Source organism: Sinocyclocheilus anshuiensis, unplaced genomic scaffold (assembly GCF_001515605.1).
Source record: "Sinocyclocheilus anshuiensis isolate Anshui unplaced genomic scaffold, SAMN03320099.WGS_v1.1 scaffold32, whole genome shotgun sequence".
In the NCBI taxonomy this organism is placed as follows: Eukaryota; Metazoa; Chordata; class Actinopteri; order Cypriniformes; family Cyprinidae; genus Sinocyclocheilus; species Sinocyclocheilus anshuiensis.
Window position 1 is genome coordinate 105,942 of NW_015554060.1, and position 19,753 is coordinate 125,694.

The 19,753-nt window shown below is 36.7% G+C and overlaps 1 protein-coding gene across 4 annotated transcripts in view; it reads right to left on the bottom strand.

Moving 5' to 3' along the window:
• Positions 1–19,753, bottom strand: part of magi3a (membrane associated guanylate kinase, WW and PDZ domain containing 3a) — a 149,442-nt gene that overhangs the window by 15,876 nt on the left and 113,813 nt on the right. For all 4 annotated transcript variants that reach the window (XM_016460475.1, XM_016460474.1, XM_016460473.1 and 1 more), the window contains 6 exons: positions 18,172–18,340; positions 15,704–15,783; positions 15,172–15,229; positions 11,981–12,105; positions 7,128–7,319; positions 3,372–3,941 (listed from right to left, as the gene is read on the bottom strand). In XM_016460475.1, coding sequence (XP_016315961.1) covers positions 3,372–3,941; positions 7,128–7,319; positions 11,981–12,105; positions 15,172–15,229; positions 15,704–15,783; positions 18,172–18,340 — 1,194 coding nt within the window. The remainder of the gene's footprint in view (positions 1–3,371; positions 3,942–7,127; positions 7,320–11,980; positions 12,106–15,171; positions 15,230–15,703; positions 15,784–18,171; positions 18,341–19,753) is intronic.

Genomic DNA, 19,753 nt, shown 5'->3' on the forward strand with positions numbered 1-19,753 from the left:
TTGCAACTTCAGGGATCTTATCTATGCACAATCAGCTTGTAACACTCCAAAGAGAAAGGAAAACTTGAAATCGCATCATATGACCCCTTTAAAAGTGAAGTGTGCCAGTTTTACGTCACTAACGACACGAAATTAAATGAAATGAGTATTTCAAACAGGCTTACAGAACACGCTGCCTAGTCAGTCATTGGTCAGATAAACAGATAGCCCCGCCCCAAACTCACGCCATTGGCTGAGCCAAAGTTGGGACAAAACAAACAGAATGTTTAAAATGACAGAAATCAACCTATAACTGGCTTTCTATAAACATTGTACAAGCTGGAGAAAGTATTTTAGCATTAATTGTTTTTCTGCACACTTCACTTTTAATACCAATATCAAGAGCTTTGCAAAATATTAATCAAGTCAGCATCTGTCTCAATGTGAAAAACAGCACAAACTACTGTTCCAAAGTTTGGGGTCAGTATGTTTTTGTTCTTAACAGAAATTAATAATTCTTTTATAGCAAGCATTAAATCGATCAAAAATGACCAATAAAGACATTCATAATGCTACAAAAGATTTTTATTTCAAATAAATGCTGTAAACCTGAACTTTCTATTCATCAAAGAATCCGGAAAAAGTAGGCTATCAGTTTCCACATATAAATTAAGCAGCACCATTGTTTTCAGCACTGATAATAATAAGAATTATTCCAGCAGGTTAGAATGTATTCTGAAAAATAAAATACATTTTTAATATTAAAACAGTTATTTTAAATTGTAATAATATTTCACAAAAAGTACTGTATTTTTGATCAAATAAATAAAGCCTTGGAGAGCATAAGAGACTTCTTTTAAAAACATAAAAAATAACTAACATGCCCCAAACTTTTGCAGAGGAACAAAACGATACAAAAAAAACGTATTATTAAAATCCAAAATGTTTCAATCCTGAAGCTGATTTTCAGTAGTATATATTAATAGAGTGGAGAACCTTTATAAAAAAACAACACTAGCCACTAAGGGGCAGTGTACTCCACAATGCATTTACTTATACTGGAGAAATAAATGAGAAGACATAATATATACACAATGGAGCATGATCATCTGTGGCAGGCATGTTGACTCTGAATACTAACAAGGCCTAGCTGTCTCTATTGCAAAAAAACAATAACTATGTAGAATAGCCACATCTGTGCTACACTGGTCTTTGTGCAGATTTTGAGCATATAATCGTGTTTGTATAAGTCAGAGAAGAAAAGCTTGCTTATGAATTCGCTTGACCTTTTGTAGCCACAATCCGATGTCTGCGCTGTGACAGCCGAAACTTGGAAGTCAGTAAGTGAACGCAGAATCTGATATTTTCACTTGGGCTCCAGACAAACCACAGACTAGATGCAATATAGATCTGTGTGTATAGCCGCTATGCGCCCGCTGCTGTGCATGTAAATACAGCATTCAGTTCAATTAAAACATTGTTGGGGTTTTTTCTCTACGAGTTCAGGAGATGGTAGAACTGGTGTAGCAACTGTCTCATGCATATAAACCTTTGATAAAGTGTCCACAAACCGCAGCAGCACAAACTGAAACTGTATAGACTTTGTACTCAAATGAAGAGGAGTAATTAAGAATCACATCACTTTATTTTGATTACTTCACAAATGAGCTTCAATCACCCCAGTAACCTGCTGTACTGAGATGGTTTTACGGCGTGTAAGCATGAACGTTTTTTTCCTTCAGGTGTTAATGGTATTATAGTGATATACGATGATCAGTCTCACTAAAATGTGAGGATCTTTCACTCGCAAACACAAGCGTCTATATCTTTGAGCTCTCACCCTCCTTGCTATGTCTCTCGCTTTATTCTTCTTCACACATCTTCAGCTTACATAAATCATTTTCATCACAACTTTATCTCTCGGAGTTCTTATTTAAAGGGACAGTTCACCAAAAATGAAAACTCTGTCATCATCATTTACTCAGTCAGACTCGTCACTCCAAATCTGTATGACTGACTTTCTTTCTTGTGTGGAATGCACAATTTTCCAAACTAAATGGAGACCAAACGACATTTGACTTTCTTTGACCCCTTTGACTTTGACTATGGAAAAAACAGTCCTTTTTTCCAATGAAGAATGCAAGTCATTCAGGTTTGAAATGACACGAGGGTGAGTAAATGTTATTATTATTGTTAACAAAAACTAAAAACTATGAAAATCATTTACATTAATTGCAATAAAATAATTAAATTATATAACAAATTATATAAAAATATTAGATGAAAAGTAAGTTTGGTTTTAGTTATTTTTTTGTTATATAAATTGGGGATAAACTTTAATAAGCTTTAACGAAAATGAGAAATGTTGCCTTTGCAACTAACTGAAATAAATTTTAAGCACTAAAATTATTCAAATGTGACCCCCGACCACATACCAGTCATAAGTTGCATGGGTATATTTGTAGCAATAGCCAACAATACATGGTATGGGTCAAAATTATAGATTTTTCTTTTATGCCAAAAATCATTAGGACATTAAGTAAAGATTATGTTCCATTAAGATATTTTGTAAATTTCCTACCGTAAATATATCAAAACTTCATTTTTGATTAGTAATATGCATTGCTAAGGACTTTATTTGGACAACTTTAAAGGCAATTTTCTCAATATTTTGATTTTTTGCACCCTCAGATTCCAGATTTTCAAATAGTTGTATCTCGGCCAAATATTGTCCTATCCTAACAAACCATACATCAATGGAAAGATGTATAAATCTCAATTTCATTGTCATTTTCTTGACCCTTATGACCCTTACATTTGTGGTCCAGGGTCACAAATGGAAATAAAAATAAACTAAACCTAAATATAAATATTTAAAAATCTGCTATAATATATTATGTGCTATTTGCCATTTTTATTAATATTAGTTTTTAAGTATTTCTATTCAAACTGTTTCTAACAAAACAACTAAAACTGAAACAAAAATGAAAATTAAAACATAAAAATATAAAAATAAAAGCTAATTCAGTATATAAACAAATACTACAATAGCATATAAATAGCCTTGTGGGCAACATGCTAACATACAATGCTGTTGCACTACGGGCGTCCCGAGTTCGAACCCCAACTCGAGGAACTTTCACAAGCCCGCCTCCCCTCTCTCTCCCACTTCGCTTCCTATCGTAATAAAAGGTAAAATTCCAAAAATAAATCTTTAAAAAATAAATAAATAAATAATACTAAAACAACACTGGAAAATAATGAAAGAATATTAGTTTTTGGATGAACTATCCCTTTAACTGTCACTAGAGCCAGATGAGGCCTGCAGTGGGATGCAGTCAAAATAAATAGGAGGTAATTGGACCCAAGGTCAGACTCTCTCCATCACTCACCTCCTCTGAGCACCAGGACGTGGACCTCGCTGCCCATGGGCTGGTCTTTGAGGATGTCCACCACCTGCGTATGGGTGAGGGTTTGCACGTTCTGCCTGTTAATTTCCTTTATCACGTCCCCCTTCAGCAGACCTCGGCACCACTGCGCGTCCAGAATCATCTTCACCTTCTGGCCCAGTGGACAGTCTGCGATGGCAAAGCCGAATCCGCTCGGCCCCTTTACCAAAGGCACGCTGACCAGCTCGGGCTGCAGCAGGGTGGTCTCTCCCGCCTCTGGGTAGCGTCCGTTGGGCATTGCTGCAGCTGGATGTCTGCCATCGGTGGTCATGTAATGGAGGTCCTGCACAGAGGGCGTCCCGTCTGAATGAATGGGCTGCCCGTCCATTCCCGGCATAGCAGTTAAGTCGCCCGTGCCCTCTTCGCTGGAGTTGGTGTCCTCTGGCAGCGGGTATCCACGGCACAGGACCATATCCACATACTGATTCACAGGAATGGACTGGAACATCTGGACCACATCTGCATGGGTCTTACCCAGCACGCATGTACCATTTATGTCCACTATAACATCACCTAAACGATAGACAAAGAATGAGTATGAACGAAGCAGCTGTTCCAAACCCTACCTAGACAGCATGTTTAGGAAAAGTTATGATGCCTTGCAAAATATCTTGTTTTGGCCATCATCACATGATGTGCCCAATTAAAAAAATGACATTTATTTGGTACTGACAAATTGTTAAATCTGATTAAAGTCCACTACTTACTTCAATATTTGTATGTAATATACATTGTGTTTTAACTTTAGATTCAATGGAAGCATTTTAACATTAGATTCAATGGTAATCATTAGTCAGGTTTCTCATGCACTCACAGCCTGTTTCAAACAGTTGGATACCTTGTTATGGCCAAAATGGCCAAAGGCAGTGTTGAATTTATCCTTCACACATAAGGCATTCCCAGAATGCAATGTGACAAGCTCAGTGAAAATTACATTTATTCAGTACTAAAATGTTCTAAATAAAAAGCAAGTGCTTTGCATTTTTTGTTGTTATTTTACTATTATTCATATACTATTGGAGTATTTGTTAATATTTAAAATAACTTTTTATCTCATACTTTCAGTTTTCATTAGAATTTATATCAGTTTTAGTAATTTTAGCATTTAACTTGCTTATATTTTAGTTTGTTGCTACAGGCAACACTTCTATTTTTCATTTACGTTTTTTTGTTTTTTTTTGTTTTAAATGATCTATTATTTTAATTCTTATGTTAATAATTTAATTTAATTTAATTTAATTTAAATTGTATTTTATTTAAATTAATGAAAATGATTTTTAATAGTTTGGTGTCACAACAACAATACTGTTTTTGCACTTAATAGAATATTAATTTTTGGCATTTGAAGCGTTTTCTACGGTATGCATTCCTGATGCAAAGGCTGTTTCAAACAGTAAAATAGCTATTTCTGGACAAAATATAAGGCAAAATTGTATGTATTTCCATAATACATTTGCATTAACTATATTTTTTCCAGTACTGAAAAGTATCAACAAAAAAGTTCATAGTTCTAATTAAAACACAATTACATCCGATATCTGTGTGTTATGCAATTTGTTTTAGTTCAGCAACATTTGAATCATGCATTTTTGAAGACTGCTGTTTGTGTGGGATGTGAGTGACCATTTTAATTGCTGTCTATATAAAGCCTTTTTAAATCAGTCTCTAATAAGATTCAATTTTAGTAAGCATAGCATCTTTGAAGCTATCTGACTGTGTATAAAGACAATAGGCAGCAAGGCAAACTCACTCGGATCTGGAACATGGCTACTGTGTCAATTTGAGCACAGATACAAATCCTGCCAATGTGTTTAAACTGTTCATTTTGATTCCAGCAACGAGAGCTGTCTTGGCTCCTTCTGTTCTGTTCATGAGGGAGTGTATGAGTATGATATGCAGTGATAAAGAGGCAGTGCCCACGCAACCATTACTCCAGCTAAAGTCAATGATCCGCTCAGTTGTTGCAGTCTATCTAATGGGAAGTGTGTCTATTGATCAATGCAGAGGACTTTGGGGAATTCCTGCATCCTTTTCCACTCCTGACCAATCAATGGCATCCTTCCAGGTTTGCGTCACTTCTTGAAAGTCACTGTTCTGCCCAAGACATCCTGCTGCTAATACAGTAATATTGGCACGAAGCACACAACCTGTCAAAGCACTGCGAGCATCAATGTTTCATTCAGATGATCAAGTAATTGGGCCAGGTCTACTGCTAGCCATGAGGTTTGAGTATGAGTTTAGATATTCCGTTAACAAAACAAGTAAAATACTTCTCACTGACCTCCAGATAAATATAGTGCACATAAAAACGACAAGCACTGACTGAAATCATCAGTTCCAATTTGTTTGCCTGACTTTAGTCTAGGGTCATTAAGATTTTTTCTTTTTTTTTGGAAAGAAATAAATACTTTTAATCAGCAAGGATGCATTAAATTAATCAAAAGTGACAGTAAAGACATTTATAATATCACAAAAATATTTCAATTTCAAGCAAATGCTGTTCTTCTGAATTTTCTATTATTCAAAGAAATAAAAATATCTCAGTTTCCACACAAATATTAAACAGCTCAAATGTTTTCAAAATTGATAATAATCAGAAATGTTTTCGAGCAGCAGAATGATTTCTGAAGGATCAAGTGACGCTTACGACTGGAGTAATGGCTGCTGAAATTTCAGCTTTGCTATCACAGAAATAAATGATATTTTAAAATATATTCAAATATAAAGCACTTATTTGAAATTCTAATAATATTTCACAATACTATTTTTATTTTATTTATGATCAAAAAAATGCAGCTTATCTGAATTTTGCCCATGACAATCTATTATTGTAATTTCAACTTCTTCAATTAATCCCGTCCCCCATAAAAATTAAACAAACTGCTGTTGGCTGCTTTCCATGTCAATCAGATAGTCTCTTCCTATCTAAGTGAGCTATTCTTGGCCAGAATAATCATAAATGAGGATCAAATTTTATGCTGCAACAAGTCAAAAGTCTGACGATTCAAGACAAATACCAAGTGAACAAAAGCAAATACTGAGAATCCACAATTACGATTAATGCTTTGCCAGGTCAAAAAGAGGCTCATAAACAGCCCTCTATGGCTTTTTTCATAGCTTGTTGACCAAACAGAATTTGCATAAAGAAATAGGATGCAGATGAATCTACCCTTCAGCATGCTTCTTTGAGCCAGCTGAAGCATGTTTATTGCGCCACACTCGAATCCAGAATTAAATGTATATCTCGTTTAAACTGTTTTACAATTCTATGTACAGACTGATGTCTCCAGGGAGTACAGGCAGTTGTTTCTTCACATTGTAATGGAGGGTAGTGAGTGTTAGTGTAAGCGCTGCAATTATCACCAAACACAACTCTGCAGGAAAGCCAGCTCCTCTGATGCTCACCCACTGATTCTGATTTATTTTATCGCTATCTATGCGATCCCACTGTGGGCACTTTCACAGGATTATTTACTTGGAATCTAGTAACCCGGCAATGCTCCAAGAAATGGATGTGGCATCCAGCAATGCGCCACATATGGTACCATTCGAGACTGCAGCGATAAACACCAATGATCCAGGGTGTTAGTGTGCATAACGATACATGGATCAAATGAATTACCTGATGGCCTATCAACATTCATAAAATAAGCAACAAGTTGCCTCAGAACTTAATGAACATAAGCCGAGTGGATTTACCCAAAGAGATTTTGTTATCGTGTGCAGCGGGTCCATCTCTCAGGACGTTCTTCACTTGAAGGAATTCATCTGGTCGGTCTCCACCGATGATGGTGAAACCAAAGCCCTGAGGGCTCTTCTTCAAAGTTGTGCGCAAGATAGCACCCTGCAGCTGAGATGGGTCTCGTGTGAATCCCCTTAAACCAGTTTCATCTAAAAGAGGAAAGATAGAGAGTGTATGTGAGACTAACAATTTAAAGCTTGTTTACAAAGCAAGACAGAGTATGTACTTCTAAATGAGCCGTTTGTATAGAAATCTCTACAGTTTGTCAAAATATATGCATATATAATACATATATGCAGTGAAATGAGGAAAAAGTAGGGCGGGACTTAATTCGGTCCATGGGGAATTGATTGGATTGTTGTCGTTTGTTAGCGCTGGATGGGATGTCCTGTCCTCACGCAGGTAAATATGCCATTAGAGAAGAGATTTCATTGCAAGGGAATAGGTGCAGTTACTTTGATTAAAGATTACAAGGGCATATGAATTAAAAAAAATAATGATGTGCACGGATAAATTATTTATGCTAAACACTACTATATTTCATAAAAAACTTTTTAAGTAAAAAATAATTTTACTTTAATCTGAACTGTTCCTGCAGTGCTTCTTACTGTACTACTGAAACAATCACAAAACAGGCTGTGAAAGAAACCGAGTATAGCGGCACAGAGAGAACTAGAGGAAAGGAGGGATGTCTGGACTCCATTAGTCATTCGCATTGAATAATGCAACAGAGAGAGCAATAAAGAGAGTAAAAGATACATCACTAAATGAGTGAATGATAGTGGGATTGTTCTGTATATATCCACATACACTTGAATTAATTATCACAGTCCATCCATTAGACTCTTCCTCAATTACTCCTAAACCATTTACCCTCACAGCAGCACATTCATAAGTGTGTTCTGGTTAGGAACTCCTAATTAATAACCACTAAGAAAACGCTCAAGCAACATTTGGCGATGTTTTCATCTGATAAAATGTCCTCGGATGGGCTGATAATCATCCCTTTTTTTTCTTAAACCAATTTGTGGGGAGCACATGCAAATTTGTCGAATGTATAAATGATGTTGCCATGGTGACCCCTCCAAGATGAACTACTATAAATAAACTTTAAACACTGACATAAACATGATTTTTTAAGAATGCTACAAAACGAGTATGACTGATATCATCATGCAGTATATGAAATTATATTACTTTACTGCTTATTCTTGGAAGGTCATTTTATCATGTCAACAATCACAGACATTTTATAAGGAGATCTGAGTTTATAATTTTAATGTAAATAATAAAATGTCTTTTTCCATGTACAAAGTGAGATATACATTACCATTCAAAAGTTTGTCAATACGATTTTTTTTTTTTTTAAAAGTGTTTTATGCTCACTAAGGCTTATTTTGTTCCAAAAATACAGTAAAATAGTAATATTCTGAAATATTGTTAACATTTAAATTTATTATTTCCTATGTGAATATATTTTAAAATCAAATTTATTCCTGCGGTCAAAACTGAATTTTTAGCATTCATTACTCCAGTTTTCAGTGTCACATGAGCCTTCAGAAATCATTCAAATATGTTGATCTGCTGCTCAAGAAACATTTCTTATTGTTATTATCAATGTTGAAAACAATTGGAACAGTGGAACAGAAAGTTGCTAAACAGAAGTTCAAAAGAACAGCATTTATTTGAAAACTGTCACGTTTGATTAATTTAATGCATCATTGCTATATAAAAAATATTAATCTCTTTCAAAGCAAAATCCTTACTGACCCCACACTTTTGAATGGTAGTTTATAAAACAATAACTAACAAAAACCATTAAAATTACACACAATATTTTTAGATATCATTCTGTACTTAACCAATGATGATGCTTTCCAATTCTTGAGAGGAATATTGCACATTTCCAAATTCCATTCTACAATTACAGGATATTACAAAAACCCCTGGAGGACTGTGGAAATGATGTGTAGAAAGTATCCATTAAATAAAAGAGCCAGTTTCATGCTGCTCAACAAGTTATGTAAAGCGTAACAGCACTGAGCACTTACATCAGATAATCACACAGAGTTATGAAACAATAGAGATCGCAAGTAGCACTTTACAGTTTCACCTGTTGGATGAATAATAATAAAGCGAAAAGGATGGCTGCATTTTCAGTCTTTCTAAACTCTGCATAAGCTAAGTGTATTTTAATTTTTACAAATGGTTTGAGGTTCTGAATATATGCTTCTTCCAGGTTTCTTCCTTAATTCTAAAATAATAAGAATGAGTAAATAAATAATTTACTCACCTTTATGTCATTCCGAATGATTTTTGGGTGAACTAGCCCTTTAAGAGGAAGGTGTTCAACACTGACTCTGAATCAGCTCTAAACGGCAGATCATACACTAATTACAGTCATTTCTAACCCAGCCAGTGGTTTTATTTTTTTCTTGTCTCATTTGAGAGTGCCAGCAGCATCAGATGAGGCCACATCAATCTCATTAGGAGAGCAGGGATGGATATCTCACCATGTGTGGTGGGAATTGGATTTACATAACAGCCACATTGATGAGTTGGACTGGCCCTATGAAACGGATTATGTTGATTGTAATAACCATGGCACACATTTGAACTGTGAACCACAAGTGCGTGTGAATTGGTTGTTGGACACAGGTACAAACCCATTCTTGCATATTATTAGATTTATCCCTCCTGTACTGCTGTTTTCACATTCAGCTGGTGTGGGAATTCTGGGAAAAGTGGGAAAGTTGATGTTTATGTTTACCTTATTATGCATCTTATGCATAAAGTGCCACTGTTTCTCTCATAGGGCGAGCAGATTATGAAATGTCGGAGTTTAATTAAAGGTGTAGTATGAGTGCTGTATACATACATATATGTGTGTGTGTGTGTGTGTAGAAAATGACCTAAATACACAAGTGGCAAGAGCTAAAATTGTTTTATAATTGCTTGAGTACATGAAGAAAATAAATAAAATGTATGAATTTTGCCATTACTATCATAATTGTTGGTAGAAATGTATAGTTATGGTTATAATTTCTGATTATTCTCTGAAAACACTGCATTATATTTTTGTGCACTCGTCCCTGTCCTGTTCTCAGCTAGGCATCACCATCCACTCATTAAAGTGTCTTGGCCAGCTAACAGAGCATAGCGTGGAGGGGGCTGCGTGCGCTTTCACTAATGAGACAGAACAGACGTCCACTGCCAGCCTTCCAGAGGGGATAGGAGGACAAAATCAACGCTCAGAGGACAGAGGAACGCACAGGAGACAGTGACGCTCAGGGAGGCCAAACAACAAACAGCCTGGTGTAACCTTGAACAACCTAAAACCAAACTCAGTCATGTGTTGGCTGGCCAAACTCCATCATTCAATGCAATCATTCAACAGGATAGAATTGCTGGATATTGGGCCAGGCAGTGGAAGATAAAGCAGCATCAATCACTAATGGCTACTAATAAAGACACTCAAAATATGAAATTACAAATTTGGACAACCAGAATCATTAGGAAGAAACCTCATCCATTAAATGATGATAATAAAATAATATATATAATAAAATGATTTAATAAAATTATCTATATATCTATCCATCCATCTATAGGACAGTCAGCATGCAGATTGGGACAAAACAAGTATATGTACACCAGGTGTAAACTCGTGCTTTGAAACCTGAGACGTAAGCAAACACCTATTGAAAACAAGAAAAAAGCTCAGAGAAAAAGAGCAAATGAAAGAGACAGAGCTACTGCTTAGTGTCACATTAGAAGACAGAACAAGGATGTGCAATGTTAAGTCAATAGTGAAACACCAGCTACAAAGTGGAACGCGTGCATAAATATACAAAAGCTGGCGCAGGTGAGTGTAACTGAACAAGTACACGGTCACACATAAATACACACACAGATGGTAAAACACACACACTAGCTGACAGAATTGCTGCATATGATGAAAGGAGCTCTGAGCCTCTGGGATTATCAGAGATCATATTAACCACAGATGTTGATTATGTTCTTCTGATGGAAATGATCTGCCTCTGCTTAAACTAACACCTGAGCAGCTCATGGATCTCTTATTTTATAAACTCAGTTCTCACTTAACCCATGTCTGAACCAGGTGTGGCGTGATAAAGCATCAAGAAATAAATCATATCTGTTCCATGCTAATCTGAGTTTTTGTCTCAACAAATCAGGACCTGGCAAGATATACTGAAGTTTGTTTGTTTTCAATGACTGGCTCTGCATCGTTGAAATCACACTGGTGCAAAATCATGTTGTTACTTGACTTTTTGGGTGAGGACAGAATAACTATGTGACAATGCAATTGAAAACAGTGGCTCTTGTTACTTCCTGATCTCTGTGGCAATTATCACTTCCTGATCTCATTCTCACTGAATTGTTTCCTATCACCATTGCTGAAAAAAAAAATCAGCCTTAGGTGTTTAGGTTGGACTGTTTTGATGGTTTTAATGGGGTTGTCTGACATATGATTTGGTCAGGCAACTAAAAACCTAAAGACCTTTTTGAAAATGCATCAAATTGATCAAAAGTGACAGTACATTTACACTGTTCCAAACTAAACAATCTATTTCAAACAAAAGCTGTTCCTATTCATCCATCGACATTAGGTTTCACAAAAATATTAAGCAACACACTTCTCAGACGGATCATGTGACACTGAAGAGTAATGGCTGCAGATCACAGGAATACAATTTTAAAATGCTTTAGAATAAAGTGGTAAAAAAAGAAATAAAAAATGAGATAGTAGGAAATGGGGAATAAAGCAGAAAAAATGTAGATTTACTTAAGGGCGTTGGTACTGCTCCTGCGGCCGCTGCTATTGGCTGACTGGTTGGAGACGCGTCCTGGCTGAGTTTCTTCTTGGCTTCCTGCACTGGATTCTCAAACTGAGTCTTCTGGTTGATGTGGCTGAAGGAAAGAGTACAGTCAGTGCAAAAGACCGGAGAGGGCAGATACAATGACACACACGCTTGCACAAACACTCAGAGTAGAGAACATTAGCGATGCCTATCTGTTTATGCAAACATAGACTTTGTAAAGGACAAAACCGTATCAGAGCCAAAAGGTAAGGAACTGTGTGCATGCGTCTCTTCCTATTTGTTGTCTGCTAACCAGGCAGTCACTTTTTCCTTTACCACAGACATTTGGTAAATGAACAGAAAAATAAACAACATACTGAGACAGAAACTTGTAAAAATGACATGAACTTGTTTGACTCGCGAAGAACGCAACCCTTTCAACTACACAACTTTGAGAAGACTAGATCAAAGACTTTAACTGAACACTGGAAAAGTATTTTAAAAGTATCTGAAAGTAATAATTTTAGTATTTTAGTATGATTTTAAAGGTGGGGTGTGTATTTTTTTTCAAAAACGCTTTAGAAAACTGAGTCGGCCGAGTACCAAAACAAACTTGTAGCCCATCAGCAGTAAGGGGCATGTCTACTCATGATGTGGAGGAGAGAGAGCGCTCAGTGAACAGGACGGACATTAGCCGAGCGACAGAAAGATGGAGATGGCGGATAAAATACAAAAGAGGAAAACGTCTGCGGAACAAAAGAAGGCTTACAATAAGGCAAGAAGTAGGACCCGTATAAATATCAGATCAGCTTTCCAGCGCTGGAGAGAACTCAAGGAGCGGAAGACCTGCGATCGGACGCCGAGGTAGCTTTGTTTCTTCTCGATAGGTGAGTAACACGTGTCTGCGCCGCAACAGCTAAAGTCTGTCTACACTGGACGCGATAAAGCGACCGTTGAAAATCATTTGAAATTTGTGTCAATACGTCATGAATAGAATGCAGCAGCAGTTTTCTGTCGGGGATTTAAAATACGTCTGAGAGTTTTACACACCGGTCTGTTATTGTGGCGACATTTCCACGCCCTGAAACGTTACATGACACTGAAACGAAACAAACTGTGATTGGTTGTTTGACATTTCGGTCATGGGCGGGCCTTGGCCAATGAAAGCTGCCATGGATTCCAGACCTTCAGCCGTCAGTCTGAAGGTCTGGCTACGCGAGACTAGTGTGCCCTAAATGACATCAGAGAAAATAAAAGCCATTACAGAAGAAGCTACTACATTTTGATTAAGACAAATTAAGACAAACATTTTTTCTTTCGTAACAACCATGCAGAGATTAATAGTTTGCAATAAAACTAGGAGAGTACATTAAGAAAGTCAATAGTGTCAATTTCATGCTGACTTTAGAATTGCTCTTGTTTAATAAGGATGTTTCTACTGGAAAATAAGACAAAAACCTTGAAAAATATTTTTTTGTTGTTGTTGCATTGAATCTTTTCATGACCTTCTGAAATGATCAAATATCACCGCAAAAACACACTTGATTACCAGTGCCACAGAACAGGCATATTTAAAACCCATCTGTAATTGCTGCAGGCATGCACTCTCCTCTACAACCAGCACATTTGTTTTCTTGTTTGCTAGCTGCCAAAATGAATCAATATTACCTTGGCAAGCCTTTCCAGAGACACAAGCTTCACAGCACATGCGTTTCCTCTGTAGAGGTTCAGGCTCAGTGCTGGAGTGTGTTGTTTTATCCCTCCCACCCTACAGGTTCACATAAAGTGAAAAAAGCAGCTCGTCTGCATTGTGTTACTTGGCTTTAACTGTTGTACCTGCCGGTCGTGACTGCACCTCAGGAAGGCTTTTAACCGCCACGGATCCCTCACAAAGTAAGATACTTTTTGTGCTTTTGCTGTGGGTGACTCATGCTGAGACTTATCCACCCAATCCACAGAGAGCGAGAGACTGAGTGCTCTCATCTGACTGCTGAGGTTCCCCGTTTTGATAATTCAGGCAGAGAATAATAAGGCACTGTGCCAAGCCATATTTAAATCAAAAATAAAACAATGTTTTGTTGACTTCCTTGCATAAATATCCTGGCACAGCGGGGATTGACCTTACACAAAATAAATGCCATTAAAATCAAATCCTGTATCCGCTTCCGAAAGCCCTCGAGTCGGCTGTCCTGTCAACAACTTCAATATCCCACAATGCTTTGAGAGCAGAAAATTAGCAAATCCGGCCAATATGATGATCGATAGGTCACACTGCTCAGTCTTCTATATCAGAAAAATATTAATAAACTATATATTTTTAAGATAATCAGGTGTTCAGAAATGAGACATTTTGTGCATTTTTTTAATATTGCATATTATTATTAAATCTTACTAAAACAGCAATGTGAGTGAATTTAAAATAAAAAATTATTTCAAAACTTCACTTCATTATATTGTCATTCATTATAGATTGTTATATATAACATTTATAATATATTATATATATATACTGTAGTATTTATATCATTACTGTTTAATTACAATAATATAATATAATATAATATATATAATTTTAATTCAACTACATTTTTAAATTAGTTGAACAAATATCTCATACTTTTTTCCTAATTTTTAATTTATTATTTTATTCTCTTATAAGCATAGTAGTGTGAGTGAAATTAGATGAATGCAGTCATATTTGGCAAAACTTTGTGTTTATGTCAAGGTTTTTTTTAAATCATAAATATTTTTCATTTAATTAATTTCACCATTTTTTAAAAATTGCTTATTTCCAAGTTAAAAATAACCATTTTGGTGTTTTTTTGGACACAGAGATCCAAGTATTCAAATCTTTCAAAAATGATGCTTTATACAGAGACTTGGCATTCTGACATCATTTACATAACAAATCAATCAACTCATATAAAGTTGTATTATTTTCATAACTTAGTAAGTGATCCTTTCATTGAGGATGAATGCTACACTCCCTTTATGCTTTTATTGTTGTTTTACTCTGAAAAACTGGATAAAAAAAAAAAACTAAATGGGAAAAAAGTAAAAGAAAAAGCCAAGCAAGCAAACGGAAAACTTAAATGTATAGCAAACCAAGATGCTGTGGACAAAAATGTGCCATCCATCATTCTTACTAGACGATAAATGATATGAGCATACTCACTCCACATAATAAGTCCCATACTGTGGGTCCTCAATCTTCTCCCAGCCATATGGAAGCTCTGCGGAGAATCAGACAGGCATATCAGGGACAGCTAGAACAGATGCAAATCACCCATGTGCTTGACACCAGGGGGTCTGATTTTCTGACGGTGAATTTCTGAGACGCCAAAAACCAGGTAGGCCAAGAAGTCTGGCTGGATTTACACGCGTGTTTGGGCAGAGAGAAGATCAGAAGGCTGAGCGGCGAGGGAAACGCAGGGGGTGCAGGTATTAGTAAGCTGTACAGAAAATGACTTGTTATCTTTCCCTGTGATGTGAGAGGTGTGAGGAGCCACCAGCCTGACACGGACGTACATGCCCATTGCAGAAAGTGGTGCTGGGATAGCTTGTGTGAGATGACACTCTGATGGGCTCTCAGCATGTCTCCTGTGAGCCATTAGTCAGGCGGGCCAGAAAGAGGCAGGCTAATGTCTCACGGCTCAGCTCGGGTCTGTTTACTCTTATGTGTGATTCATGAACCAACTCGCTCTTACCTCCATCCTCGCATCTTTCAGGAGGCTTGGCTTTCTTTGCCAGTCGTGGGTCGAGCCAGGTCGTGGTCTTGCTATTATGGCTACACAGAGAGGGAAAGAAGCATTAGTAAACAAACACCTTTCTGAGAATGGACCGTCATTATACTGGAACAGTGTAACACTCATAAAACAACAGAAATATGACTAGAGCTCACTGTAACAATGCAAAAATGACACAATCAGTCAATAAAGCTGCTCAACGATTGCTAAAACCAGATGGCAAGATGTTTTTTTTTCTTCATATTTTCAAAGCAGTGATTTTCAACCATGTGTACACTTGGCGGTACATGGAAAAAAATATTTGTCAAATGATAAAAATAAATAATCATACTTAAAAATTATAAAAGTGAATCATATTAATGTTCTATTTTTCACCCAATTATAGGTTTTTTATGTGACTTATTAATAATAATTTGTTTTTTCAATAATTCAATAATTAGGGGTCCAAAAATCTGAGACCATTTGTGCATTTTTTTTTTATATATAAATTCTTATTAGAGCTTATTAGCAGAGCAATGGGAGTGAATTTTAAAGAAACTTTAAATCCAGGTTTTAAATAATGTAAAATATAATGAAGAATGTTGTGTGTGTGTGTGTGTGTGTGTGTGTGTATGTATATATATATATAAATATATAATATAAAATTATTAAATTAGTATAATTTGAAGAAAAACTTTTAATACTATACTATACTATACTATACTATAATATAGATTACAAGGAGGAACACTTGAGCCAAAAAGACTGTGGGGGAAAAAAATGCCACTGATCACATTAAAACATAAGCAAGACTTTTCAAAAACCACTTTAGTTGTCTCTGCTGGGTAGGGGAGAGGACTGTACTCCAAAAGCAAATGTGTTTAAAATCTGAAATATTCATGAAAAGGTGCAGCTCGTCCTCCGAGACTCATGCAGGCAGACATGTGTGTGGAAGCAAGGCCCGCTGGGAAGGCTCCATTTAGCCGATTGTTTGCATTGTTCAGAGAATGAAGTATTGATTCGCTGGCTCTCTCTTCCTCTGTGTGGACAGCAGAGATGCTTGGTTAAGAGCTGCAACCACAGGCACAGGTAATGGACACTGAAAGGAAGAGGCTGGCAAAATTGTAAGCTAGCCTCAGCGTCAGCATGCAAGAGAAGAGCCGTTTCAATTCCCAGCGGTCACTCGAGCTTGATGTGTCTGCAGGAGTACCGGAGTTCCTGTTTACTGAGCAAGCCTTTAGCTGGAGAGCTGCTGTCTACATCTGGGCTCGGTTACAGTAAATCATAGGAGAAATTTGAAAAGATGGAGCCACAAATTGTTCTTTGTTATACAGCACAACTTCTGCATGGTCCATAAACTTCCCTTCTATACAGTATACTAAAAGTGATAGTATTCACGAATACACAGTATACATGAAAACAGTAGGTGAAAAAAACCTGGATGACATTCTGCTACCGTCAAGAATCAGTTGTGTGTATCCATCGGACACTTTACTGTCTCATGATGCGGCTGACAATGCTAACATGGCAGATGTAGTGGGATCAGACTGTATTCAACCTACACATCTGTATGCTTACAGAACTATAGAATTTAAGAACATGCAGAAGTCTGAGGTTGGTAAAATATTTTTTTTTAATGTTTGAGAAGTTGGTTACTTATGGTCACCAAGGCAGCATTTATTTGATTAAAAATACACTAATTTTGTGAAATATTATTACAATTTAAGATAAATGTATTCTATTTTAATATATTTTAAAATATAATTTATTCCTGTGATGCAAAGCTGAATTTTCAAAAGCTGAATTCGTCATTACTCCAGTCTTCACTGTCACATGATCCTTCAGAAATCATTCTAATATGCTGATTTGACGCTTGCTCAAGAAATATTTCTGAACACTTCTTGTATTGTGCTGCTAAATATTATTGTGGAAACCGTGCTACTTTTTTCAGGTATTTTTATGAACAGACAGTTGAAAACAACAGCATTTATGTAAAAGATTAAATTGAAGTACACATTATTGGATGAATGTTTTATCACTAAAAAAAAAAGCTAATCAAATTGCAAATCTGCATATTGCACTTACATCAAAAATCATCTTCCATTCAGTGGCCCATTTCTAAATTACATGTGTTTATAATTTTCTCCACATTTAGCTGCCCAGATAAGAAGAGCATTATTTAATCTGCACTGCATTCAAGGGGCACAAAAGAACAGATTTGGCTTATTTCTGCTTATTTATCATTTGAAGATGTAAAATTAAATAACTGAAACAAAGTGCTATTTAAAGCATTAAAATAAATAAATAAACATTTAAACACATGCAACTAACCAATTTCTGGAACAACATTTCTGTCAAATAAACATAGTCCAAATGCCAATCCCTAAAATCTGATAGGCTGACAGGACCGTAGATCCAAGCAAATGTCCTACTTGGCAATAAGGACTTACTCTATAAAGTAGACCATGCCCGACTCCGTATAGGCCATCTCCCAGTTCTTGGGCAGAGGCTCCTGGCTCTCGTCACGTGGCAGCGTGTTCCAGTTGCGGAAGTCCATGCTGCTGCTTGACTGTGTGTAGCTGGGCACAGCTTTCCTCCACTCCGGTCCCTCCTTGTGTTCTGTGAGTGGAAAGAGCAAAAAACCAGTAAGACTTTGAGAAAGAGGTGGGGAGAACACACAGGAATGGGGAGTAATACATACTTTAACTCTCTCTAGCACTGAGGAACGAACTTTCCAACCTTCTCAAGAGACGGAGAAAAACAGAGAGAGAGAGAAACAGAGAGAGAAAGGAGGCAGGCAACACGAGCCACTGGATTTGCATGCCAGTACTGATGTTCAGAGAGCCGCCTCTCGGGCAGGGCCAGAGCCGGACAACGCTTCCGTGAAGCTGATATGTGTCACATACACAAATGAGCACGTGAGCGAGACAGACAGTCTGCTTGCACATCAGAACACATGCAGAGATAGTATATGAGGGTGAAAATGAAACACTCAAATGTTCCATCCTTCAGTTTAAAGAGCCAATTGTCTTTCTGTTTACTCTAGAGAGCACGTGTTCCTGTAGCTTGACTCTTATGATAAAATATGGTGCTACTGTAGTCACGGGGTTGATTCCCAGGAAACATCACATAATGACAAAATGAATAGGCTATCTAAAATTTGTATATGTATACATAAATATAATTTTATATCTAAACCACCGTTCAAAAGTTTAGGGTCAGTAAAATATTTTTTTATAGTATTTAATACTTTTATTCAGCAAGGATGTATTACATTGATCAAAAATACATTTATTAATTGAAAAAAAAAAAGAATTTTTCCCAAAATTTTTGTGTCCAGTATCTTACCAACCACCAAACTTTTGAACAGTAATGTACATATATTTTACATATATATATATATATATATGGATGGATGGATTTATGTCTGTTTCTGGATATACTGGTTGTACAGAACATGTAAACAGGAGGTGAGATAATGGAAAAAGTATATGTTGTCATTAAACGGCTTGATATGCTTTTGCTGACATAGTCATGATTGAAGCCCGTTCATCGGAATGATTCAAGCCTGCCACTGGGACGCCAGCATGTGTGGCAGATGAATCAGCACTTGTTGTTCCTTTGCCGTAACCATGACGGCACCATTCATGACACAGGCAGAAACATAAGCTCCACCATTCAAAAGCAAATATCATAAGAAGCTTGTGGCCGAATGAAGAAAGAAGCTGAACTCGATGATAAACAGAAGGGAGAATGTGGTACTTGAGTGTTCACAGGAAATAGCGTAACGGGAACAGATGAACACAATGTGCTGCAGATTGAGTGTTGAAAGTAGGACGAGATGTTGTGTTATGGTGAAACCTATGGTGAAGGTTTGCTTCCACACGCGGCTATGGAAAAACAGCCATTCAGCCCTTACAATTGAGCCTTTCCACACAGTTATTTTAGACTACAAAGAGTGTACATTAAATAGTCTGAGGCCATATCTATCACAACTGGCCTTAAGCATGTAAACGCAAACATTATAACCTC